The sequence below is a fragment of the Dipteris shenzhenensis genome, chromosome 27, assembly GCF_047967505.1.
Source record: "Dipteris shenzhenensis isolate YYH24624 ecotype China chromosome 27, Dip_SZ_1.0, whole genome shotgun sequence".
Taxonomy (NCBI): Eukaryota; Viridiplantae; Streptophyta; class Polypodiopsida; order Gleicheniales; family Dipteridaceae; genus Dipteris; species Dipteris shenzhenensis.
The window spans coordinates 47,839,620-47,867,338 of record NC_141622.1 but is presented as its reverse complement, the minus strand read 5'-3'; the positions used below and the strand labels follow the sequence as shown (position 1 = coordinate 47,867,338).

Here is a 27,719-nt window from a genome sequence, read left to right as displayed (position 1 = left end):
GGAATTCCAAGTGAATTAGTTGAGGTGACGAATGCATGTATGGAAGGAAGCACACTACCATTTCCCAAGAAGTAAGCTACAATGGCAAAGAATCCATTGGAACAAGCTTTATAGAGTGATATAGTGAGCTACATGGTAAACACATCACAAATACGCAATCACTTACAAACAATAGCTATATTTTTACTTTTGAATATGCTTGTACATGCGCACTGCAATGTGTCTATATCATTAAGGGCAAGATTTAGACTACTGAAAATTTTCTAAGAGTTCAAGAACATAAAAAAACTCAAGTGGGTTGTTCATTCAAATATCTTAGCTTCGACAATGGGGGAGACCATATCTCCAAAAATATTTATAGAATTTTGCAAACAGTATGGCATCCATAAAGAATTTTATTCACCTAAGAATAATAGAATGGTGTAGTGGAATGCAAGAATTGCACCATTGTGAAATGCAAGGAGTATTATGTGAAATAAGAATATGCACATCTCCCACCAATGCTTTACAAGATGTCATACTAGAGGAAGCATGGACTAGACAAATGCATTCGAGTATGCAGAAAAGCACAAGACCTACAAGCTTGCCCAAGGGTGCACCTAAAAAAATGTAGTCATACGACATGGATTCAACACAAGGGGTTTTTTGCTTCCTATAATCATAAAATTCAAGCACTTTGATAGGAATTTTAGTAAGTAAGTAGGGTTTTAAACATTGCCCCTTAAACACATATTGTATGGAGATTCTTCTAATAGTGCACCCCCACTACAAGTTTATAATCTAGTCATCCATAAAATGTTTGCTTAAAACATTGGCTTCCTGCTCGATGGAGAAGGTAAAGGAATCAACATGGCATCATGATTTTGAGGGAAAACTGTGAAGGTAATGGCAAAGATGCAAAGTTAATAGAATGTGAAATAGTTGGTGACTTGCCACCTAGCACCAGTAAGAGGCCTTAATGGCATGGGGAAGCATCCTAACACAAGATGTAAACATAAAATGGAAGCATCCTAACACAAGATGTAAATATTAAATCAAGTGATGAATTGCGCTCACACATAAGGGGCACTCCCATTGGTCCAACTCACATTCCTCTCCTAATCTAAGGGATGAGGAAACACTAACAAAGGGCCGTTTTGATACCAACCTTATATCTTGAATTGTAATGAGCAAACTCTTTAGTACATTTTGAGATTTAAATCATTTGGTAACTTTTGTTAAACCTTTTTGGGTGGTAGTAATGGAGTCATTCTTTAAGGATTTGAAATTGACTCTTTTTAAGTGTCATTGGTGATACTCTATCTTTTATGCTTTGTTGAATCCCCAAAGTGGCAATGTTCAACAACCAACTGAAAGTGTGAAGTGAATGCCAAGCAATTGAATCTGGGCAAATTGAGCCACCACCAATATGCTGAGTTGAATGGATTAAGCCCCAATAAGTCTTGAGACCGAAGGAGTCAGCAAAAGGGCACACCAAGCACCAAGGGTGGCCAAAAGTCTCCTTTTGAAGTATGTGCATAGGTGGCATATGCAAAATGTAAGGCAAATACATTAGGATATTTGCCTCATAAATATATAATCGATACTTTTATCGCTTGTGCACATGCATGCTTAGTGAGCCTATAGTGTTGGATAAGTATTATTTTACATAATCATGACATTTGTTGGTAAATTTCTTATTATGATAGGCACCCTAGAGGCATGTTTTAGTTTTATGAGCCCTCCTTGAGCCACATGTCACAATTATAGCCCTTGATCTTGGATTCATCCAAGGGTTAAGAGCTTTCTCAAGCTTTTAGCTTTTTATGGAGGTGTCCACTCAAAAAGTTATGCAAGCTCCAAAAAACTTAAGTGTACCTAGTTCTTCATCTTCCATAGTTCACCTTCTCAAATCACACCATCTCCTTTCCTCGTGTGATTGGATTGTCACTTTCTATTAACAACTCATAGATGACCGGTAAGAAATTGAGCACAATGTGCCACAAGACGAAGATTAACAAAGAAAGAGGGAAATCAATAGCCTCTTCTCCCTTTTTTTGATCGAAGTCTTGTTGCGCACCATTCACTTTCACATGCACCCCGAATGAAACGTATTTTTGAATGAGAGATCCCATGCTACCATAGGATTTGTGGGGAGAGATTGCAATCTGCTCATGGACGGAGAGGGTTTAACAGTTGACACGGCAGTCGTGGGGCAAGAGGTGCATTTGCAGAGATTGAGGCGTACCGGTAATCACTATAGTACCAAATGGAAATCATCCTTCGACTGTTCCAATTCTGTCTACATAAAGCTGATAATGACGATTTGTTGGAAATAAACAAAGAACTGTGAAAATTCTTCCTTTATTTCGTTGCTTCTCGATCCAAACACGTAGGAAGCATTTTCTCATAGACTGTACATTCACAATAGCTATAAAATTATCTGTTGTCACAGTTGCATGGATACCACCCATGTCATGAAGAAGTTCTCTGTTGGCAAATATGTTGCGAAAATGAAAGACTCGGTGTCGGGAGAAAAGTCTGTCTCAGGATCTGAGAGGACTATGGGGAGATGTGCAAGCAAAGATGGATCGAAAGAGAGAACTATGGGGAGAGACGCAAGCAGAGAGAGGAAAGCAAGCATAGTTGCAGGGAGCGCAAGGTGCTTTCATTCGCGCATTTGTCAACACCCCATGAGCTACGCGAAGGAGTTCATGCTCTTGTATGATTACACAGTCGTAGCAAGTTTCATGCGTTGTCAATTGTGGGCAGGATGCGTCTTGCATGAATAGGTATCCGTTGCTTTGGTTACATGATTGAGACGATTAGAGAAGATGCTGCCAGCCCCAAGTAGCTAACGCCGACTTGGATCCAAATAGTTATTCTTACAAAACTCCACAAGTTAGTGCTTTCCTATCGTCAGTTTTTCGGTACCCAAAACTTAAAGGACATGGAGAAAGTAATTGTGTAGGTACGGTTTTCATCCCATTTATTTTACTTTAATTTTGATGACGGCGCCTTCATATTGCCAATAGAATTGAAGCACATGCTGCCTTTTGGCCCGAATTGTTGACTCCATAGATTCTATGTAATTGGAAGAGACCAAAGTAAAAAATAATAGAGAGTGCTAGCAAATTGCTGAAGTTTGATTGATCCTATGAAATATACATAGAGAAACACAATGATCTCTTAAAATGTATTGCATGGCACAACAATTTGCCATTGAATTTTGCATTGAGGGAAATGGGAACAACTTTCATATGGTATCCTAGAAATTGACAACATCCGAATTTCAAAAAGTCCTTTTAGTACATGATTAAAAAGTCCATGGAAAATGCTAAGAATGTTCCCAAAGAAGCGAACAAATTTGCAGACATAATTGTATGTGCGTAGATCATTCTAAAGGTGTAATTGGTACATATATCATAATAATAAATGTATCCTAAAAGTTTTTGCTTTGAATCCCAAAAAGTCCACTTAATAAATCATATATGACGTTTTGATAGAAACTAGGATATTATTTGATATGCCTTCTATTTTAGATTTTGTTTTCTATGATTTTAGAAAGTAAAAGAGATTTACGTGACTAGTTCGTCAAAGATTTTGATTTCTTGAGTTGAAATATGAATACGACTGTTGACATTTAGGTAATATGCCATATCTTATCCACTCACGAGACTTATTCTCTGCGCAAATATTCTCATTGCTCAAAATATATGTAGAAAAAAAGAACTCGAGCTTTGCTGTGGGAGATGGTTGGATACCGCTTTCAAAGAGAGACGTGGATGGAACACTTAGGTATGGAGGACAAATGACTGGGAGGATGAGCAGTGGGTTGACTTGATAAAGAGAACGATGTCGGGATTAACTACATCGTCATATAGAATTATGCATCGAATAAATTGACGCACAAAACATTCGAGTTGTCGCAGGGTTGCAAATTTATCCAGGTCTGCATAACGAGGTCGTTCAGGAATTAGATTTTGCTGTAGCCTTGCTGCTGCATTTGGATCGCCGTCTTTTGTACCTGGATGTTGGCGATCACTATTTTTTATTTCAGTGGGCTCCAATTTGCCCGGAACTTCTCCTGTTTGTTGACTTTGGTCATGTGTGCCCATCATGGGGCAAATTGTTGCCAGGATCTTCTCCTCGCCTTGGCTGGAGACAACTTTTGTTGGGAGGCCCTGCGATTGCGAACTTTGGCGGACCATTGTTTCCGCTGATTGAGGGTAGATTTTTGTCCTCATCGTATGATTCTCCTATTTGTGGCGGGAGGTTGCCATCACTGACGCAGGTCCTTCTTGTCTGCATCTTGATTGGGTTGCTGCTGCCGCAGGATCCTCTTCTCATTTGTCACTCCATCTACTTCAAGGAGGATGAGGAGGCCTAGGTTGTGCGGAAGTCGAGGCTGGGTTGGACCCATTGGCTAGCCTCTGATACCATGTAGAAACTCAGAGATTGCTCATTGAGACAAATGAATCTATTGATCGAATGCTCGATTACAACAATATATAAGGTGTTGCGCATGACGGTTGATTGAAGGTGTGTCGCTTGACATCACCCGTTCGACTGTGTGTACTAAAGACTTTCGTCGTAGTTCCTATAAGCATAGGTGCAGGGAGGGCAAGGTGCTTTCATTCGCGCATGTGTCAACACCCTATGAGCTACGTGAAGGAGTTCATGCTCTTGTATGATTACACAGTCGTAGCAAGTTTCACGCGTTGTCAATTGTGGGCAGGATGCGTCTTGCGTGAACAGGTATCCGTTGCTTTGGTTACATGATTGAGAAGATGCTGTCAGCCCCAAGTAGCTAACGCCGACTTGGATCCAAATAGTTATTCTTACAAAACTCCACAAGGTAGTGCTCTCCTATCGTCAGTTTTTCGGTACCCAAAACTTAAAAGGACATGGAGAAAGTAATTGTGTAGGTACGGTTTTCATCCCATTTATTTTACTTTAATTTTGACGACTGCGCCTTCATATTGCCAATAGATTTGAAGCACATGCTACCCTTTTGGCCCGAATTGTTGACTCGAGATTCTATGTAATTGGAAGCGACCAAAGTAAAAGAATAATAGAGCGGTAGCAGATTGCTAAAGTTTGATTGATCCTATGAAATATACATAGAGAAACACAATGATCTATTACAATGCTAAAGACAAGTAGATAATACTTTTTTGTGTGATCGTTGTTGAACAATTGTAATCAATCATCGTGTAAAATCACTCACACGCAATGACGCCGACAGTCGACGCGTTTAACGACCATCAGCCGCATTATAATTCAGTTTTAAAACGGCAGCAGTTGGATTGTTGTTGTTAGTCTTCCGATAGCAGCATGATGGTTGTTCATGTTGTGGAGGACGACTTCGTGAGAAGTGGTTGGTGTCAAAACGTCAATTTGTCTAACCTGTGAGAGTTCGCATGAGAACTGGGGCGCTGATGAATCAATCTCTCCACTAAATTTTCAATATTATTAGTAAAGTTGCTAATCCACCAGGATTTGATTTCAAGCTTTCTCCATGCGCCTCGTCCAACTGCAATATGCTGTAGTGGAGAACTCATCAAAACGTGTTGATCGTTACTCTGCTGATGATCTGCTTCAACTTGCTAACGAGGCCGCTTAATCAGCGTAGATATGCAGAGATTGTTCGCATCTATTATAATTTACTAACGTCGACACAACGTCCCAAGCATCATCCATCAGGGAGTCGCTCGAATTCTTTGCCGGATCTGCCATTTTGAATCGCATGCTTTTTTGGGGTTGTCGATTTTAAATCATCAGATTGCGAGAGAACAGGACTGGTGCTGATGATGGGATTTAGCTACTTGAGCTGTTCTGCTGCTAGCTTGGGTTTGATCATGGAAGCGCTAGTCCCATCATCCACAACGCCCTGATCCTCTTTAGCTTGCAGCTGTTCTTGTTGCAGGATCTCAGATAAATCTGCTTGGCGCATGGGGCTGCTCCAGGCTTCGTGGCCACCACTCGACCTCTCGTTAAGCCAATTTGTGATGTCGTGAAATACCCTCTCCACGTTGTCATCTGGCTCCCCGAACGTTAGCCCGTGCCACATGCCCGGATACAACCGGAACGTCTTGTCTATGCTCTTCGCCGTCTCGTACAGATCTTTGCTGATCGCCGGATCTGTTACCACATCGTCCTCGCCGTGCAGCAATAAGAAAGGCAAAGTGACCTGCTCCAAAATTCAACTCATCGTATAACTCGATAACCACGAACACCAAAATTCTGTGATCAACGAATCAAACCCTCCTATTTCATACCTCATTCAACCTCTGCTCTAAGTCCGTGCTCGCGTCTACCAGCTCCAACGCTGTCCTTAACCGTGGCCTCTCCTGATATACGTAGCAGTTCGATCGCATCTGCAGCAGAGCATTTCGTTTAACCGTGTATCGCCCACCTCTGAGAATATTATCAGCAAGCTATAAATTTCTGGGCTGCACAATTTACCTTCTCTCTTTTCAATGGATCTTTGAAGCCAGCGTCAATTATGCTTTTGGTCGGCACGATCTTCCAAGTCGGAGCGACATTAGCAAGCTTCGTCAAGATTGACGTAACGATTTGGGGAGGCTTCAGTTTTTCCGAGATCTGTTCATATCGAAACCGTTTATGAGTATCAATTCTGTGTTCCCGCTTCTTCGAATCGACAAAATCAGTTCAAGAAGCAAGAGTCTATCGACATATTTGTAGTACTTTGCACATGGGAGCGACTAGAACTGCCCCATTCCAGTCTTCGGGCTCCTTTCTGTGAATAAGAAGAGCCACGGCACCACCCATCGACTCGCCATATAGGAACCTGGGCTTGTTTTTGTACTCCTCGCGGCCTGCTCACAACAATTGGAGTTAAGAACATATGGGAGCAAATTATGTCCGCCCCGCCCCAACCAGGATTTCTCTCACTCGTCAAATCAGCTAGAACTTTTGAAAAAGGAAACGCAATCAAGAACAATATGGCTAAATGTGCAGGATTCGAAGCACCTCTTACGCTCTTGAAAAAGGAAACGCAATCATCAACAACATGGCGAAATCTGCTGATGTAGGCAACCAGGCCCTCAGACTTTCCATGGCCTTCAACGTCAACTCCGAACACAGCATAACCGGCCTCAGCAAGCCTGACTCCAACTTCTGCACATAAAGGAAATTAGAAGTAATTAGCAAGAAGTTCCCCTTTAACATTTGAAAGGACACGGTTTGATTCAGACGCCTCACCTTTCATGTATATACTGCACTCCACGCCGTACCCTGCTCTCATATCACGCCCGATTAGATCCTTCGATGCCAAACATGAACAGATCAAGATGGATAAAGTCTCACGATTCAGGCCCTTACCATGGCATAGGAAAACCAACGCTCTGATTTCTTTGCCGGCAGGGAACCATCTGCAAGTGAACAACTTCAGGCCTCTAGAATTTTGAATGAACTCCTGCGACCGCGAGGGGGATCCATCAGACGATTGTTGCTACCATGGTTCACAACTTGAAAGCAAAATTTGACAGATTTAGAACCCAACTTTCATAAACGCGAAATCTAGTAATTTTACTCACCTCTTCGTACCTTACGCTGGTATTGGGTTCAACCTAGTTCACATCGGGAAAAAAACTCAATCAGAATGCGTCTTATGCTACAAGGATCCTCAATCAGACTTCATCTGAATCGTTCGTACCATGTTTCTGGTAGTGGATAATCACAGGCGCGCCAGAGATGAAACTAGGGAGCTCGCGAAAGAAAGAGATCCACCACGAAGTGATGCGCAGACGATTCAGACCTCACGCAAAGAATTCCATAAGAATGGTATGATTTGCAATCGGCATTTTGTGGGTTAGCCGACTCATTGGCGTAGTCAACTGGCTTTTTGGACGCTGCTCATGCGATCTCAAAGCCTACAACATAGCAAAGTCTCCGGAGTCTTTGAATATGCAGCAATGGTTACAACATGGCCGTCGTGCGCGTCCCCATGTGTGTGTTTGACTGGCCTTCTGTTCTAGAAATCTGTGGTTAAACGTGTGAAAGGTCAGCATGCAACTAGTCTCGGGATAAGTTCGCCCACAACAGTAGCGGCGTGTTGGGAGCCGCTTTGACGGCCTACAGCCGGCTTTTGGGACGTGGATCGCACATTTTCAAACACGTTCATGCCAAGAGGATGGTGTTGATCTGGTGCTCCCAGAAAGCCTAGAATTCCTCATTTCCAAATATATCTTGTCCGGATCCCGGTGGCGTCCTCGATTGTTTCGTATCAGTGAGATTATAAGGTCCACAAAGCTACGTTGGGATGATCGAGGGATGGCCCGCAAAAGAGAGATTGTAGAACACGGAGTCGTTGTCTGCTAACGGGGGCTGCGTGAGTGACTTTTGGGTGATGAATCTTTTAGGATAGTGCGACACGTTGGGCGACGAAGATGCAGCCCTGCGCGAATCGTGTGTGGGTGCCATTTTCGATGACATATTTAGGTCGAGATGGTGCTTTTAAGTTTTGATTTACGGGGCAATCGATTGCCTTCCGAAATTGAGATCTGTGTCACTGATCTCGAATCTGGAAGCGGGTGGAGTTAGTAAGTTGTAACTAGTAAAACTAGTATCTAGGTCGGCGATCGAGAGTTTGCATCATAGTTGTCTTGTCCTTATCAGGTTTCAAAAAGATACTGAAAAATCGTCCCAAACGGTTGCAAGAGATGCTTCAATTCACGCTAAAGCGATGAATATCTCTCTCGCTCGCTCGTCGCTCTCGCTCTCTCTCGTCCTGGAGGGGATGCTCTCTCTCTCTCTCTGTCTCTCAGGTTGCTTAGCAGCGACACCTCATGAGTGGAGAAGGCTGTTATGGCGGTTGTGCCCCCCGTGTGTATATTGTTTTTGTGTGCGCGAGAGACATGTGTGAAAGAGAGAGATCTGGAAAAAAACAAAAACAAAAGATGCTCTTGAAGAAGATTTGGATTTAATCTATATTCAATGTGCTCCAATCCATTGACATGAGTTCCTCCTTTCTTGTGTCTCACATTGGCACTCTTACTTCCAGGTCAAAGTCCCTATTTCAAGTCAAGCTATAGTAGGCAACCCTTCGCCATTCTCATGGTTGCAAGCCATTCATGCAGCCTCACTAGTCTTGCTCAGCACCATATTATACAAGTCCACAATCACACATGACATGAAGTTTACACTAACAATATTCCTACATTTCTTTTCCATTTTTTACAGATAACATTTAAAAACCTCTTCCACCAAGCCATTGTGTAAAGTTCATTGGGTGGTTAGTTAGATCCATGTATGACTCTATTTCATTGCTAGAATTTTATTATATTAAAGCTTCCCTTCAACTTACTTTAAAATTAAGTAATGGACCCTCCCTTTGGGTTACAAATTTTAAGTATTACGGTAGATTGGACGTTTAATCACGGCTTTGTTTGTTTAACCACATTTCATCAATCAAAATAAAGTTTGAAGTTTAAAACTTTCGATGTTATGGAAAGTGGATGTTTAATCACGGCTTTGTTTGTTTAACCACATTTCATCAATCAAAATAAAGTTTGAAGTTTGAAACTTTCGACATTATGGAAAGTTTGTCTTTCGATTCTAGCCTTGTATTTAAAAGTGCAATGGCACCATTACACTTGCTCCCTCATAGAGACAAGGAAGGAAAATATTATTGTAGAAGAGACTTTTGGGAAAATGCCACCATTAATTATAAGAATTGTATGGTATTCACACCAAGGTGCATGGATTTAATTATTGTTGAAGTCAAGGGTGGCTCCTTCCAATTTACTAGTAGCCAAGAGCAAAAAAACTATTTACCAAAGATGGGGTTATTGAGGTCAAGTGTGGCTTCTTCAACACCCCTGGCCAAAAGCAACAAAACAAATTTATCAAAGATGGCGATTGTTGAGAAAGGTTCAATGGATTAGGTCTCTCTCTCTCTCTCTCTCTCTCTCTCTCTAAGTTTACACCATATTATATCTTTAAGTCTTAAATAATTCATATCATATTCAGGCTATCGGATGTTTGGGTTCCAATTTCAACTCCCCTTTACATTACGAGAGAAATGGTGTCTCAAAAGAGCCTCAATGATAGAATGAACACATTAAGAAGGATTAGTAGGCTAATGCAAGGCCCATGGTGGGTTCCTAATTAGGAGGCCTAACCCCCCTATCTACGTGTGTTAATCCCATTTAATTGAACCCACCACTTGTCACCTTTACACATTACCATGGGCCACCTTTTCCAAATTTTAAATTTTAAATTTCAAAATTTGAATTCCCTCACTCCCCCTGCTCGTCCTCTGTCCCTCCCTCCCCCTCCTCTTCCATGACAGTTACTCCGCCTCCACATGACCTGTTCCTCCTTCTTATTGCTCCCTCCTACTCCTACCTCTTGCTTCCTCCTCCTCCTTCCTCCTAGTCCATCTACTCCTGAGCCCTCCTACTCCCTCCTGCTCCTACTATTATCACCTACTCTGTCCTCGTCCCTCCTACTCATGCCTGTTTCCCCTCCCTCTTTCTTGATTGTGCCTATTATCTCCTTCTCCTCCTCTTCCCTCTTGCTTATGTCTGTTCCTCCTCCTCCTTTGCATCCTTCCTTAACTTCCATCAGGTCCTCCCAAGCTCTCTCTTCACTCTATGACTACTCATGCCACCATTTGTTGACATCTCCAAAGCGTACCATGTGAACTTACATTTGGAGGTTCAATATGCAAGCACATGGAGTTTTGGATTTAGGGGAGCTTCTAAATTATACAGATGCAAAACACAACTCTGAAGGATGAGATCAAAAAGTTAGAGAAAACATTATCATTCATGAAGGATACTCCAATGGGTCCAAGACTCCGTAAGACGAAATTGTGTCCAATGGATGAAATATCCAAGAAAAGTGATCATTAGAAGCATTGAGTGAGAGCTTGTAGGAGTGTTTCAAAACTCATGTCTATGATGAACACTATGGTGCTATGGGTGAAGTGTTTATGAAAAAAATGTTGGAGTCTATTATACAACATTCAAAATTTAAAAGTCTAAAATCAAAGATAACATCTGAGTCAATGAACAAAGTTGTGGATCATTTCAATGCCACTGGTGCACAGGGAGTTTGGGATATTGCAAGGATAAGTACAAGGGCATATCGGCGCATATTACTCAATTTGGGTGTACTTGATTTAGTTGGTGAGCCCTAGCATGTATTTAGTACACTAAATTTGAAAACAAATGCTAGAGAGTCTAAAGAATTGGAATTGATAGTCAACAATAACTTTGTGATGGATGTTCAAAGAGTTTTATAAGCCATGGTGAAGCTTTATGATATGCTTATGGAGGAATGCAATGGTACTCTGAAGATTGTACTAAAGCTTGATGAAAGTGAGGTGGTCAAAGGTCAAAAATTAGAAAGAGTTAGTTTGACAATGATGAATAGAATACCAGACCTTGAAATTGAGCTTGATGATGCAAGACAGTTCAGTGTGCAATCAAAACAAGAGATTTGGTGGTTGGCTGCCTTTGAGGTATGATGGAGATTTGAATTTTGATGCAGTAATGTAAAAAGACTTACAATATTTTGAAATAACTGAGAGTTTTTTTTGCAGGTGCCGAAAGTTTCTGACCAAACTGATATCCCAAGTGTGATTAAAGGTTATAACAATGGTGAGCTACTTGAAGTTGAGGGCTATGGATCCTACTATGTAGAATGGCATCTAGTTGTTGCTGACCTCAAGACTATTAAATGTTTGTTTAATGTGGCACATGGAGAAAATATAAGCCATCCTTGTCCACTACACATGCAATCGAGAGTACCTGTAAAGGGTGGTAAAAAGAATCAAAAGCAATGGGCCTCTGAACTTGCAGAGATAGATCAAACTAAGGCATTGGATAGGGATGCTCCAAGGAAAGATCCATTATGGAGCCCAATTCTTGAAATTCCTCTTGAGTGAGTACACGTTTATGTGCTTCATGCTATTGTGAGAATAAATGAAAAGTCGGTGCATCTGTACATAATTGATGCATATAACTTGAAGCCCCAACAAGAGAGTAAGAGGATGACTGCAAGAATTGAAAAGGTTCTTTCAGATATGGGACTACACTCTCGGCAAGTAAAGATTACAAAAGATGAGAAAAGATCTGAAAAAACGGGAAATGTTCCTTGTAAGCCAAGCTCTGGTGATGTCAAGGCTTTAAAATTCCTTTCTGCAAAGAAGAAGGATGATAAGTTCAAACGCGCTAGTGAGTTTGATGTATGGAGAAAGTTACACAATGCTTGTTGTGAACCAGGGGGAAAAGGACAAAAAAGATAGGAAAAGGCATGAGTGTGGTTAGCTCTTGATAGCTTGGTACCTTTACTACAAAAGAAAATATTCGAAGATGATGATGCATAGTGTTTCATCAATGCTGTGAATGGCTTTAGCCAGAATATGGAGATAGCTTGGGGAAAGAATCATTTCACACAATATATGGTAATCTCTAACTTGGACATTGAGATGTGCATATTGAACGGTCCTATATTTATACTAATTTGTTTTTCCATTTGGCAACACATTTTATATGCTCATGCACCATACATGGCATGAAATTATGGAAGCATCGGAGTGCTCAAGGGATGGAAAGATCGCATTGCCAAGCATGTTGTGCATATAATAGAGCGACCGAGGAGTGACCCAATACGAGGGTGGTAGAACTAAGTCAGGCCGAATGGTTCAATTGGTTCAATGGTGGTACAAGCATATTGAAATAAGAGTAGCTACAACACTAGCATTCAAAGAGTCCTTAGTGTCCCATGCAGTGCAAGATGTTAACACAGAACATCGAAGAAGAATATACAACTCATAGAATGCAAGCCAGAATCATGCAAGGTGGCGTGCAACCCGTCATAGACAAGGGTGCATATAGGTGGAGACAGATGAAAATAATGGTGTAGACTCTTCTAATGTGGATGCCGACGCATAAGTTTCAGAATTTCTTTGTAATTTTAGTTATGTGATTTGCAGTAAAGCCAACGTATAATGGCCATGAGTTGCAATATAAATGAGAAATTTTGAGTTATTGGATGTTAATTATAAGTATTTAGCTCAAGGTTGCACCAATTTTACTTTTTAAAGAGTTTTTATTTAAAACAAGGATTTTTTAAAATTAGGGTTTTGGGCCCTATATAAAAGAATGGGCCCTCATTTTCATTTCATTGTTTGTAGAGCTCTCCACTCCCACACCACCTCCCACTTGCCCCTGACATTTCCACCCTTTCTCTCGCACCCTCACCCTTTCTCTTGCATACTCTCTCCATCCCCCATAGCTAGGCCCAAGACCAAGGCACCATGGAGACTAGCACAGTAGGACCCACCTCTAGGCTTAGAGATAGAGAGTGATAGGCCCCCCCCCCCTTCTCCCCCCGATGATCCTTGTTGAAGGGAGAAACTGCAATTCCGGAGGCCAGAGAGGGAGCAAGGGCAGGCCTATAGACAGAGGGACAGAGGAAGGCACAAGAGGATCATAATGTAGAGGCTGATGACTCAAAGAGCATAAAGAAGGAGTGCAAGGAAGAGAAACAGTGAAGGACAGAGCAAAGGACTAAGTAAAGAGTAGAGAATCAATGTCCACGCCCATGGGGGAGGGGACACCCAGCTCTAGGTCTAGGCCAAAGAGGCCCTCCACATCCACGAAGAGGCATGCAATTTATTATCTGTCTTAGAAAGCCCAAGGGCACTTAGGGATGTTGTATGCTCCACCTTGGGTGATAGTTAGAGTTCATGTATTTTGCCTACGGGCATTAGTCTTGTATCAGCCTCTTTTCAATATAATAAAGTGTCTTTTTTTGAATTGTCTTTGTATGTGCAATCTCAAATTTATTTTCATTGTATTTGCAATCTATTAATTTACTTACACGCAATCTCAATTTACTTACATGCAAAATGAAATAATAAACATCAAATCTCATTGGAACATGTAAAAGGAAATAATACTCAATTTTACTTAACATGGAAAAGGAAACAATGTTCTGTAGCAGGAAGAGAAAATCATTTGAAAATGGTATTCTTTATTGACAAAGAGTAGTATTACAAAGAGCACCCACTTTAATGCACAAGCTACTCTAGTTTGCGCTTCTTCTTACTTGGTTCAGATCCCTTTTTTGCTTACTGAAGCAGAGAGGGTTGCGCCATTTCATTCTCTATAGCCTGGGGATCTCTAACGCCAGCTAGCCCTGCAATAGCTGTGATACTATGGAGAGGACCGAATCGTGTGTCCGAGAACAAAAATAAAGCTACACTACGCCTAACCAAAACAACACGATCTGCAATAGGATGGATGGGCCTCATATTCACCATCCGACTGAGGACCTTGAACTTCATGTTATTCATCTTTCCATATGGCAATAATTGTCGATGGAACACCAAAATGTGTTGAGCCACTCTGTTGATGTAGTGGCCAATCGAAGCCATCCCCCCATCATAAGACCCTCTAGTTCCACCCTTGCATCCAACATATTCATCACCCCATAATATATCCTACAGCCAACATATCACATCAAAACCTGAAGATTATATAAATTAAGAAAACATAAAATTTCAAGAATTAATAAGAATTAGGATTTTCTCGCAAAAGAAAAATAATCTATTAAAACAATCATTTAGGGGAGGCCATTGAGACATAAGGAACCATGTGCATGATTTTTATGGAAAAAACCCCCCTTGCAAACCCTAAATCCGACATCATGCGACTAGAGTGTAGAAACTGGGCTTTGGTTGCATGATGTTAGATTTAGGGTTTGCAGGGGGTTTTTTGGCATAAAAATCATGCACATGGTTCCTTATGTCTCAATGACCTCCCAGAAATAATTGTTTTAACATAGTATTATTCATTTGTGAGAAAACCTTAAAATAATTGTATTCCCTATGGGTTGAATAGAAACCATAAACCTAATATTTACCTATGTTAGAAAACCATAACCCTAATTTTGTACAAAAATGGAGTGGCAGGGCAAATTGGAGGAGGTTGTGGGAATGGAGAGTCAAATTTATTTAATTTCAAGTATAGGAATAAAAAATATAATGTAGGGTACAAACCCCAACCAAAATTTTTTATTTTAAACCCAGGCTATGTTGCATGCATACTAGGCATGTACATGGATTTTCCACACCCTGTGATATCCAACATCATGCGACCAAAGCCCTAAAAATCCATGTACATGCTGGGTATGCATGCTGCATAGCTTGGGTTTAAAATTAAAAAAATTGGTTGGGGTTTGTACCCTAAACCCTAGACCCTATTTTTTATTCCCTACCAATTGAAAACGAAGCATTTATTTTTGTTGCTGAAATGGAACCTAGAATTATACTGATAATTTTGAATCACATGATGAAGCTGGCAAAGCTACATACCTTTTATGCCTCATCGTAGACTGCGCCAGCTACAGACCATCATGCTGGCTTGAGGTGCCAGCCTCCCTGAATAATTTCCTCTGCAAATTCATCAACTCCTCATCGGACATGTCGTACTCTAGAGCGGCATCCTCAATTGCCTTCTGTGTTTGCTGGATTGCCTCCAGATCACTGAGTCTTGAGTCATCGAAGCGTGCAATCTCATCGATTGCTGGATGGTTTGGAGTATCAAAGTCAATGACATCATCAAAGATGTCATTTGAGAGCCGACATAGCACCTCATCCTCTCGGAGACCGGTTTCTTCCATCACTTCCAATAAGGTAAGGTATTCCTCATCCTCAATCCTAATTGGATCAATCGAAGCAAGGTGTGGCTTGGTTGCTGCCTCATCTGGATTATAGGTGGAGGATGGATATGCATCTTGCTCTTCAGCTAGGTTAATAGTATGCTCCTCAGGCTCCTCAACTAGGTTTATAGTATGCTCCTCAAGCTCCAGGTCTAGGTTTATGTCATCTCCTCCACCACTTGTTGATGGACTTGCTCCACCACTTGTGGATGCAGAATGACCCTCGGGATGCTAGCCAACATCCTCATCAATGTTGCTAGTTGCAAGGAGAATGGTGAATTGCATTTATAGTGCTCTCTCCCAATTGAGCATCTAATGTTTGAACCTTTACCTGTAATTCCTAATTTTTCTTCTCTATGCCATCATATGCAGACATTTGAACACTTGTAGCTTGCATAGATGATACCAAATGTTGATTCCAAGCCTTCAACATTGCGATCCTTTTGTCTCTTTCACTAAGCAAAGATTGATATTGGGCTATGAAGGCTACTTGCTCCATGACCAATCAACCTTCGACAATGTCTTAACAAACCATTCTCACCCTTACATAAGAACTTTACTAAGCTGGTCAATCAATGGAATTGAGGAGTTTGACAAGTTTGTGGATCTATTGGATATATTTTCCCTTCTAATCACAAATCCATATATGTATTTCCTTGATTTTGAAAAGCTAATAAATCACTTTCACTTGCTAAGGAGGATTCATTCCTCTGAAAATGGTGCATTCTCTGCATCAATTTGAAAATGGATATCCACCTTTTTAAAATTCCGATAGGCTTGCATGATTTCATACACTTTCCACCTAATATAATACATTGACATCAACAAACGATATACAAACATGACATGTTTCAGAACAGTATCAAACCAAGCAAAAATGAAAACCCCAATTGCATGCCAAATCTAACAATTGAAATCTACAAATTTAAAAAAACATTTACTTATCATCAAACATTGTTAAACTCTGTGAATGAACAATACCTCATAGGGATCCTTGAAGGAAAAACGTGATCAAACTTGTCTCCTCAATGGTCCCTCTTGTAATTTAGGATGCTGAAGTTGATGGAAATTTCTCCAAAACTAATTATATGCTTCCAAACAACTCCAAATCTATTTCAAACCATCTTCTATAAAAAACCGCAAGAGTAAGAGTGTGTCTTTTTAAAACAAACAAATCTTTCTTCCTCTTCAAATCATGTATTAAAAGAAAACAACAAAATTACCAAAACAAACTACAAATTAACTGCTTCTTCAAAGTTGCATCATAAAATCTCGTTATTTTCGTTGTCTTGCATTGTTCTAAAGGTTTTCTCACCTAAATCTCCATGCAAGTTGCTCTAACAAACTCTGATTTGAGTTGAAAACTAAAAACATTCTAAAACTACATAAATGAACAGTACCTAATTCTTGGAGCAAGGTTCTTTGAAAGAAAAATGTGATCAAACTTGTCCCTCCTAGTGGTCCCAAATGTGTTCCAGGAATGATGAAGTTGATGGTTCTTGCTTGAAAACAAATTATATGCTCCCAAACATCTCGAAATCTATTTCAAGCAATATTCTATAGAAAACTATTGATAGTAAGAGTGGAAAAGACTCATTTCTCATGAAATTTCTTACAAAACAAACAAATCTTTCAATGTTTTCAAACCATGTAATAAAATAAAACAACACAACTACACAAAATGGACTACAAACTAATTATTTTTTCAAAGTTACATCATTAACAAACAAATCTTATCATAATCACTGTGTTGCATTGTTCCAAAGATTATCTCACCTAAACCTCCATACAAGCTGTCTGGATGGACCCCAAACCTTGACAAATGGTTCGAAATCATGCACCCTTAGAGATTGCAGCAGGGAAAGTGACTAGTATTGAGAGATGGGCAAAAGAAAGATTGATTTTCATGCATCAGCAACTACATTGCCTAAAAGTCAATCTTATTTGATTCTTTCTCAAAGAATCTCATCCAGTAGCTCCTTCTAAGCTCCAAACACCCTGTATCATTCATGGTTTACTTAGAATAGTGATTGCCTTGTCTTCCTAAATGAAATGATTTCAGATCGTGGGAGAATCTCAAATGAGAGAGGATGTGGCGAGATCTGAAGGAGAATGCCAAAATAGAGAAAGGAGAAGGTAGGTTGAATCTCATTCAAAAATCTTGAAAGTTTTGAAAAAACGAGAGTGAAATGGGAGGGAAACGCAGGTAGAGAAGAGGAGTGACGAGATTTTGGCATGAGAGTCCATACCGTGAGAGGGAGAATAGGAAATAAGCTTCCTGCTCGAGCTAGCAAGAAATTTGAAAAAAGGGATGGAGCAAAGAAATTTTTGAAATGGTGCTCAAAAATGAGAGGGAAGGAAGAGGAATGAGAGAGAATGAAAGGAGTGTGGTAGTTGGATGGGAGGATTTGGTTTCAGGTCAAATGGTACATGTTTGGTTGAAAAACTAGGTTTCCCAATTTGGTTGCAGTTAAAAATGGGAGAGTTGAGATAGCAAGTGGGTGCTCCACATGATTGTTTGGGCCATTGAATAAAGAAATAGAGAAGTTAGGCCACTTCTAATATTCTATTGCCCTCCACTAGCCAATATTCTATTGGGTTTTATTCACCTTATTCTTCCATGTCACCAGCCTAAGGGTTCCCTTACAAGGCCCTTTTTGAGTCCAAATTTTTTGTAATGTTGGGCAATTCTTGTTCTTCTTCATCAAGTGTCTTTGTAGGTGAGTAAGTAATCGGTGTGACTTTCTCTTATGTATCTATTTTTTATTCTGATTCTTGCCTCTCTAGAGATTATGACTTTTTGGTTGAGGGGATCATACAACTTGTATGCTTTGATCTCTTCACAATATCCAACCATGATTCATTTATGGGACTTGACATCCAACTTTCTGCGATGATCATCATGTATGTGGGCATATACTATGCAACCAAATATGCGGAGATTCCCAAATATGTGAGGATGCCCAATACATGGATTGTATCTAGTGAACACCTCATAAGGTATCATATCTTGAATTGGTTCGATTGAAAGTCAATTAAGCAAGTAGTTTGCAATATTGAGTCAGAAGATTCTTCTCAGTGAGAATTGCTCTAATATGTGGAGATGCCAAATGTGTGGCTTGTAGGTGTCATACCTTGAATCGGTTTGGTTGGAAGCCAATTAAGTAAGCAGTTTGCAGTGAGAATTGCTTCTACCTAATAGTGATTTAAAAGATGCTTCTCAATTCTCATTGGGCATTGCTCTAGAACTATCTGCTTAAATCCCATTCTTCCTTTTAGCTAATGCATTTTGCTAAGCAGTATCTATACATGTGATCACTAATCCTTTTGTACCAGTAAAATCATTCATAGGGACTATGCCTTCCCCTTGTATTGGATTCATTGTGTTATCTATAGTGTAGATAACATTCTTGGGTCCTTCTAATGGTTTCATCTCTGTACACCATTATTGATGATTTGTCATGCGAGATGATGCACCACAATCAATGTAACAAGGATCTTGATCTACATGGTCATCTTAATAGCTACATTCCTCCTTAGAATCACAATCAATGTCAAGATATATTGTGTCAATCTTTTGCATATCCTCACTCACAAGATACATTGTGTTGGAGTCATTGGCATAATGACTGTGACTTTGATGTCCACCACAATGATTTCCTTTTCCATGGAAATTCCCTCTATTGCTGCTAGATTGACCTCTTGCTTCTTCCAGCAATCTCATTCATAATATCCAAAGTTATGACCAATGAATGTATGACTTGTTGGTGGATGCATTCAATCTTCCTTTATTGGAATGATTTTCTATTAGATGGTGATTGTATGTGCTATTATTGATGCTGATTTTGATGTTGATGTCCACTTCTCTAAGTACCGCTACCTCTGGCTTCTGTCTTAATTCTCATATCCCTCTCCAAGTCCATTGTGGATGACTTGAACCATCTTTGTAGGGCTTCATAGTCTCTCTTATTGCTTCAAGATGATTGCTCTAATTCTTAATTCCAAGTATGTAAGCATGATTTGGGTTTTAAGTGACGGAATCTTGGAAGTATTCTTGGACTCATAAAGAGCTACGAACATATCTTATGCTTCTTTTGATGTTGTGACCATGTTGATTTTCCAAGCATGATATCTTGAAAATTTTTCTTGATCAAATAATATGCATACTTGTCTTTCTTATCCTAATCAGATGCCTATGCTTGGGCAATGGTAGGATCTACTACGGGGCCATTAAATGGTTTAGGTGTAGACCCACCTACATATTCCCACTTGCCTTGAAGGACAAGTATGGTCTCTATTCAATACTTCTATGTATCATAATTGGAGTTGTCTAGCTTAGTAAATGCCTCCAAATTGAGATTTCTAATGGTACACATGATGCAAAATGTTACTCAAAGTGCTTGTGAAGAATACTATCCATATCAACTACAATATGAACTTTTGGCAAAGATAGAACTGTAATATAATCCAATTTGCTATGAGGCTTGTTTGGCAATAGATGCCCAAAATAGCCAAGAAGGCTTTACAAGGCTCCAATATCGTGCATAAATGACAAAAAATAGCCAATAAGGCTTTACAATAAAGGCATGTGAAATGCTAAAGTGCAACGTACCCACTGAAACAATCTACCAATACCTCTGAAAAACACTGTAAAGTCTGCTCATCGCACTGATCTATAGATGATAGGGTTTTAGGAAATATTATCATCTAAAACCTCATGTGTACAGGGATTGACTCCGAGTAGGAACTAGTCAAGAATTTGGGGCATGGCTTTGATTGGTTGATTGGAGAAATTCAAATTGTCTTTGCTATGGTAAACGAATCTATGCTACACCAACCGTCAAGGGTAAAATTTTAAGAAATAGTTTCTTTTCCTTTATTTCTTTAGTGTGTTGTGGTCGGATGTGACGATGAAGAGGCTTCAATGTGTAGTAGAAGGGGATTTGATGTAGAGGACAAAACTGTGCAATTCAAGTGTCAAAACCTATGTGTGAGGTGACGAGAGTTCAAAAAATTAATCGATTTACCTTTTTGGATATATGACTTGATCAAGGTAGAGGGGCAAAAAAGGTAATGTGGCACTGTGACGACATGTCAAGTGTGCACATGCAGAGTGCAAAGCGTGCCAGTGAGGAGGTAGTTGTGCCTAATAGGCACTATATGCCACATGTCATCGATGATGTGGGAGATGATGTGGACTACTGATGTGGATGATGTGGTAAGGTGAGGTGGCTTGTTGAGGTGGATAGATGATGTGGTTAATGGCCAAGATGTTAACATGGCAATGTGACATGTTAAGTGTGATGTGTCAGATGACGTGAATATGTGGAGTCAACTCATGATGTGGCAAATAGGGTTGACATGTCAATGTGCCACATGTCAAAAGCTTAACCAATCCCAAGGCTATGTGTGAACATACTGCCATGTGTCAGTGCCAAGACCAACCTTTAAGGCGATAAGCTTTTTCAGAATCTTTAGAGATTTCATCAAAATCTTGGATGATTCTGTTGTGTCATTGCAGTTGCCTTTTTTGCATTGTCTTGCCTCCACATGTGTGAAGGCCATGCTTGAGTTCGTTGCTTTTCTCTTGCTTTGTCCAATTCTGTGTGTATCTCTACCACTATCGCTTCTCCTCACTTCTATTTAGTGCCTGTAGGATTGTTTGTTCATTGTTTGTGTATTGCATCTGGTGGCTGCTTGCAAGGTCTAGGGAAGGTCTATTGTAGAGAGCCTTGCTTCGATGTTGCTTGGATCTATTGTAGAGTGTCCGCCTTACAATTTCTTCATGCCACACTTGATAGTGGTGGCCTATTGATTGGCATTGATGTGTCAGCCCTCGATGTGTGTCGTTGCTTGGAAGTCCAAGCTGACTACTTGTTGCACATCATTGCGTCTAAGTTTGCCTGCTTATTGAATATTTGTTGATGGGAAGTTGTTTGTTCCTTGGCTATTGGAGTCTATGGCTATAGCATAGATGCAAATGGTTTCATTGCTTCCTTGTGTTTAGTTGGCATGTTTGTTGTTGGTTCTGTTGCTTGTAGATTGTTGCTCACTTGAGGCCAAAGTTGTCTTGCATAGGATCCAGCCATGTCTGTCTTTGTGGCCTTGGTTGATAGAGTTTGTTGTTGGCTACTCCATCATCACGTCAGTTGGTTAAGTTTGTCTATTTCATGCCACACCTCTACTGTGTGTTATTGGGTGTTGTTGCTTGATGCTAGAGATGTCTGTGCCACCTTTGTTCCTATAGTCGGCCGCTTTGTGTGCTGCAGTTGTCTATTTTGATTTATTTATGGTTGCAGGATGTTGATAAGATTATGATAATAACTCCCACACAAAGTACCATTCCCATCAAAGACTCACACATTTGAATGAAACACCTTGATGCATGCTTTTGGATCCTCATGCATGATGAGTGGAAAATAAAAGAAAACATGTCCTTGACATATTTTATGGACACAATACTTTTCTTAATCCTTCAGCTAGATAATACTAAGGCCCATTCAAATTATCATGCCCATCGGAGACTCACAAGTTTGAATGAGACACTCTGATATGTGTTTTTGGACCCTCATGCATGACGGGTGGCAAAAAATAAGAAAAAATGTACCCTCGACCATGCAAATGATATTCAATGGGCATGGTACTTTGTATAGGCTTTAGATTATATGATATTAAGAGATTTTCAAAGTACCATGTCCATCAGAGACTTGCATATTTGAACGAGACACCTTGATGCGTGTTTTTTGACCCTGGTGCATGACGAATGGTGGAAAACAAGGAACCATGGAGATGCTATCCCATGGGAACAATACTTTGCACAAGCCTTAAAGTAAACGATATTAATTCCATGCAAAGTACCATGCCCTTTGTACCTTGATGAGTTTATCTGTTAAATTGTTAATAAATCTTGGAGCTAAGGAATAAAGTAGAGAAATAAATTTTGAAATCCCCCTAGAACTCCTTTGGCTAGAACAAATACAAAGATACTCAATCATGCCACTGATGAGCCTGAGGTAAGGAGCCTGGGGCACATCTATGAGACTACTTCATGAGGATGTGAGCAATCTAGAGCACACCTAAGTCATGCTACCAATGACCTACTGCCAAAGGTCAGGATTTTATCTTTCCTCCCATTAGGGCCTGAAGCTGCATCCTTGATCAATTATATAATCATCTTAGTCTTTTACTCTTTTTAGCAATCCGTCACATCAACCTTTGACATCTTATATCTTTTATTCTATAATAGCTTTGTTTTGTGAGACTAAAGGGATGTTTTATACATTTTGATACTCTTTCTAGAACTAAAATTTTAGGTTCAAGGATGGAAATTGGTATGGAGTGTTTGCATAAGGGTTCACCCACTATTTGATGGGCTAGGCTCCATTCTAAACCCTTTTGGTGGCAATCTTAAAAGGGCTCTATGTACATCTTGATTTGTGAAACTTTACTTTAGACCTAAGGTTTTCTTTTGGGATAGATCTTGCACCTAACTTTGGATGTGGCCTTGCAATGTTGGTTATCTCTAAAAGACGACTCCATGAGGGTGCGAGCAATCTAGAGCACACCTTAGTCATGCTTCTTATGAGCATACTCCCTGGAGGTAGGGATTTTATCTCTCCTCCCGTTAGGGATTGAATATATATCCTTGCTTAGTTATATAATTCTCCTATTCTTTTGCTCTTTTTAGTAGCCCATCACATCAATATTTGATATCTTAAATCTTATGTTCTATGATATGCTTTCTAGAATGAAAATGGTAGGTTCAAGGATGGAGATTGCTATGGAGTGTTTTCATAAGTGGCATTAATTCTTTCACCCACTATTTAATGGGCTAGGATCCAATCTAGACTCTTTTGGTGGCAATCTCGAAAGTGGCTTGGTGTACATGGTGATTTGTGAAATTTTAATTAGAACTAAGGTTTTCTTTTGGGATTGATCTTGCACCTAGCTTTGTATTTGGCCTTGCAATGTGGGTTATCTCTAGAAGACTATAAAATGTCCTTGGCATTCGAGTTTGAGTTGCCAAGTATTGGACATGTAGTTCATACCTTAACTTTGACAAATTTGGCCTTCACGAGATTGTAGAGTCAATCTCGAGGGTAGCATGCAACCCTGAAGGAATGATCGTGAAATTGACAATCATATGTGTTTAGTCTTATATTACTTCTGATGGGTATAAACTTAGTTGTTGAGGTGTATCATCAAGTTTGGTCATTGATTCCATGGCCTTGTTTCTTCAACCAAACTCTTTATATTGTTTCTCTTTTGACCTTAATTAAGTGTGCATGCAAGGTCATATTCTCTATCTTAACTCAATAGGTCCTTTAATTTCCTATCTATGGATGTCACTTTTGTGCCAACACTCCCAGCCATTTGATTGGTACCTCAAAATGTATGTGGTGCCACAAAATCCATGGCCCGTGCCCAAAATGTTTATGCTATGATTTATAACAATTAATAGATTAAGTCGAGATCCACCTAGAGAGTGTCATCAATAAACTCCATTAATCATGAAATGTTAGGCAACATTGCCAAAGGTAACTCAAAACAACCAAGATACCATGAAAAATTATTACATCATGCTACAAAGTACTAATAGAGAAAATTTATCAATAATCAAGCCCCACTCAAAGGAAAGCATGAAGAATTTAAAGAGCAAATAAATCATTATAGTTGCAATACTATAATAGAGATATACAATGTTGCAACAGTGATTGAATAATCAATTGAGAATGACCAATGAATGATTGAGGCAAAAGGAAAGGTAGCTTTCCAAATCCAAAGTTGGTATTGGTGGAGCAGGTATGAAATCCATTAACAAGCATAGGTCAACACATATAGGATCCTTAGATGCACCAACTAGTAAAGAGGATTATCTTCCAACATGTTTTAAAAAATCAATTATTAGCTCATTATTGGTAACATGTAGGTCAACAAGTAGGCAAAACAAAGGCAAGATAAAGGAGCAAAAAGAAGTCCAGTGATGACTGAAGTAGAATGAAAACTGAGGATGCAATCCATATGATTACACTTGAATGTCCTGACATACATCTCTCTAATAGGGAAAAACCAAGATGTGTCATTCAAATTCATCTCTACCACTAACTCTTCAAGTACACCACTACTATGTAAAAATGAAAAAGGATGTACTCTATCCAATAGGTCTCAAATATGGATGCTAGCCATGGAAGGGAAGTCACACCTTGCATATACACTAAACAATTCCCTAAGGATAGATACAATGATTAAAAAATCACAAGCACTATCTTATATAAGTTCTTGATAGAACGTGTATAAGCACTATTACAGGCACTATCTCATACAATGATAGAACAATCACAAGACCAATTCTTAAACAAAATTAAGAAATGATAACAATAAGGAAAGATGCATACAAAATTGAAAACAAGTCAAGGATGTTTTTAAGAGGAATAGGGTAAATAAAGCTCATGAATAAATTCCAAAATGCTTGGTAACAGTAGGTGGCCTAACTCAAACAACTACAACAATAGCAATATCAAAAAAACAAACTTACTTCATGCCATGGAAAACAAAACTACAAGATACAAGACTTAAGAGAAGAGCTCATCAATCTCAAAGATATGCTAGCAATAAAAACTAGCCAAGTCTTGTCAATAATAAAATTCAATGAGGACAAAGAAAATCCTTTTGTCAAATTACAACTCAACAATATGTCAACATGGACCTATCAAAGAGAAAGACAATGGTTAGTGATAATCAATGAGTGTTCCAATCCAAACAACAAAGGACAGAATCTATTTGGATATAAAAGAAAGATGAGTACCAATTTTTATCCATGCTTTGTACCCAATTGGCATCAACACTTGGATAGAAGAATAAGTTGGGCATGATAAAGCTACATCAAGTAAATCGAGAACCCCCTAGCCCTAACATAAATTGTAACTATCGATGGACTATGCAATATGCTAAAAGAATGGGTGTATAGATACATGCAATTAGTATGGACACACATAGTCAACAAATGGACACAACAAGTGTAGAACATATACCACTGGACATTACACTCACTATCCAACCTCGCAACATTAGCAAGAATGGATTTGCCTTTCGATAAATGCATGTCCACATGTGAACGTGTGTCAACTCTCCACACTAGTCCAACTCACCAATAATGCTATCTACTCAACAAGGCTATAAAGGCTTCAATAAAATACAAAATGACCAACAAGAAAGAAGTTTCATAATGGAATATATCACCAATGATGGTCTTGATCTTTGAAAGAAAGAGAAAAACAATAAAAGAAATGGCACTTAGTAAAACTCTAAATCCTACAACTCCATAAGTCCACATACCTATATAGCAGACATAAGGTTTCCACATAAAGATACAAAAGATGCACGAATGTAGCCCTAGATTGAGTATGAAAGGGCACAAGTACGTCAAGCATTCAATCCTAAAATCAAGGCATAGTCCCTACGAATCCTTAGATCAGGTGATCAAACTAAAATATCTACTTTAGGTAGCAAAACACACCCAATAATCTCCACAAGTGCACTTGCAAAAAATAAAGGTGAAACTAGGGAGCTAGTAAGAGCACAATGGGTGCCATCAAAATAAATCAGCACATGAAGCAAATACACTCAATTCTTTGGGATTAACGTTGTCAATACCACCAACCCACACCTCAAGTCACCAATAAGCTCCATAATTGTACATGCAAATCCTAAGCCTCATCATTGATATCCTCATCCTTGTCTATCTAACAAACATCCCTCTCATCGATTAATCAATAAAAGCCAAGGCCCTAGGAGCCCTTCATTTTATACAAATGGAATAAATCAAGCAACACCACACCTTTTTCATTAGCCAAAATTGATGCCGAAGAAGATAAATCAAACACAAGGCCCATCAATATGAGGATCTGTAAGATAGGTAAAAGACAAAGAAGTGATCATGATCAATCATTATCAACATGCAAAATCTTGTACACACAATATTTAGTATTCTAAAGATCCAATGCATAAGATTATGCCATGCGTGAACCCACAATTGTTTTTTGTGCAATCAACAAGGTATAAGGAACTTTGAGTTTATTTCACCAAAAGGATCAAACAATTTAGCTTTCCATAAATTCAACAAGGATCTTGAATTATTCACTAAGATTTGGCCAAAGTAAGGGCAACCTGCCAAAGACCAAAGTAGCCAAAATGCTCACAATAACAACCACATAAAAAAGAAAGCTAAGATATATTGTAAGAGAATCTAATTCTACCAATTGGAGAGCTCCATGGATCACAAAAGATGCAAAAACTTCCAACCTAAAGCATTGTATACCCAATGATGGGATTCAAATTGATATGGGGGAGTTGTTAACGTTGTGTTGACAAGGGTAAAAAGCATAGCCAAGAGTAGCCAACATGAGGGCACTTGCTTGAATGGACCCTTGTACTCCACAACCCAACTTTGGAATCCTTCCCATGGTATGATTCACTATAGAGTCATGTGGTCCTATGGTAGCCCTCTTCCTACCATAACTGTAGAAGCATGTGGACCTATGGCATTGGTCTTCCTCATAGATGTCACCAGTTTGTGCTAAGTCAACAAGATTCTTTAAAGAGTGTACACCACTATAACCTTACCTATAAGACCTTCCTAGCTTTGATCTTAGTTCCAAATTCACAATTGGTGAGTCCTAAATGGGAACTACTACTCTTTCATGGGTAGCACCCATTAATGGAGTATTTTCTTTGATCCGTGCTTGTGGATTTGCCCTCTGACTATACAAAAGTTACTCTATCATTCCTAGGGCATTCCTTTAGGGAATTTGGCCATGGAGAGGTATTGTATTTGATATGCATATTTAGAGGTAGGAACATCTACTACAAAGAGATGCGGATCTAAGAGCTTGGTGAAGACTTCTCGGTCTTCTTGATGTACCGATACCCAAGATAAGCAATCTACACCTACATAGGCCTTCCTTGGTTTATTATGATTCAAAAATGAATTCCTATAAAAGGACAATCCAATGCATGAGGCATCATTGGATGATAATTTT

At 39.5% G+C, this 27,719-nt stretch overlaps 1 protein-coding gene across 2 annotated transcripts; it reads right to left on the bottom strand.

The window, feature by feature from the left end:
* Positions 1–5,530: 5,530 nt before the first annotated feature.
* On the bottom strand, positions 5,531–7,950 carry LOC147884411 (caffeoylshikimate esterase-like). Of its 2 annotated transcripts, XM_087398345.1 has the most exons (9): positions 7,661–7,950; positions 7,542–7,574; positions 7,327–7,420; positions 7,207–7,239; positions 6,976–7,122; positions 6,691–6,821; positions 6,448–6,585; positions 6,261–6,359; positions 5,531–6,172 (listed from the first exon to the last, which is right to left on the bottom strand). In XM_087398345.1, exons 1-9 carry the CDS (start codon positions 7,661–7,663, stop codon positions 5,804–5,806), a joined length of 1,047 nt encoding a protein of 348 aa, XP_087254471.1. In that variant the 5' UTR covers positions 7,664–7,950; the 3' UTR covers positions 5,531–5,803. The 2 variants fall into 2 exon arrangements, with proteins under 2 accessions (XP_087254471.1, XP_087254472.1); XM_087398346.1 differs by lacking the exon at positions 7,542–7,574 and having other exon boundaries at positions 7,327–7,472.
* Positions 7,951–27,719: the final 19,769 nt, after the last annotated feature.

Bases quoted from the DNA above. Each gene is read 5' to 3' on its own strand.
- LOC147884411 (XM_087398345.1), bottom strand. The intron at 6,822-6,975 runs GTGCTTCGAATC...TGTTGTGAGCAG, and splicing joins CTTTTTCAAGAGCGTAAGAG to GCCGCGAGGAGTACAAAAAC. The intron at 6,173-6,260 runs GTATGAAATAGG...ATTTTGGAGCAG, and splicing joins TAGAGCAGAGGTTGAATGAG to GTCACTTTGCCTTTCTTATT.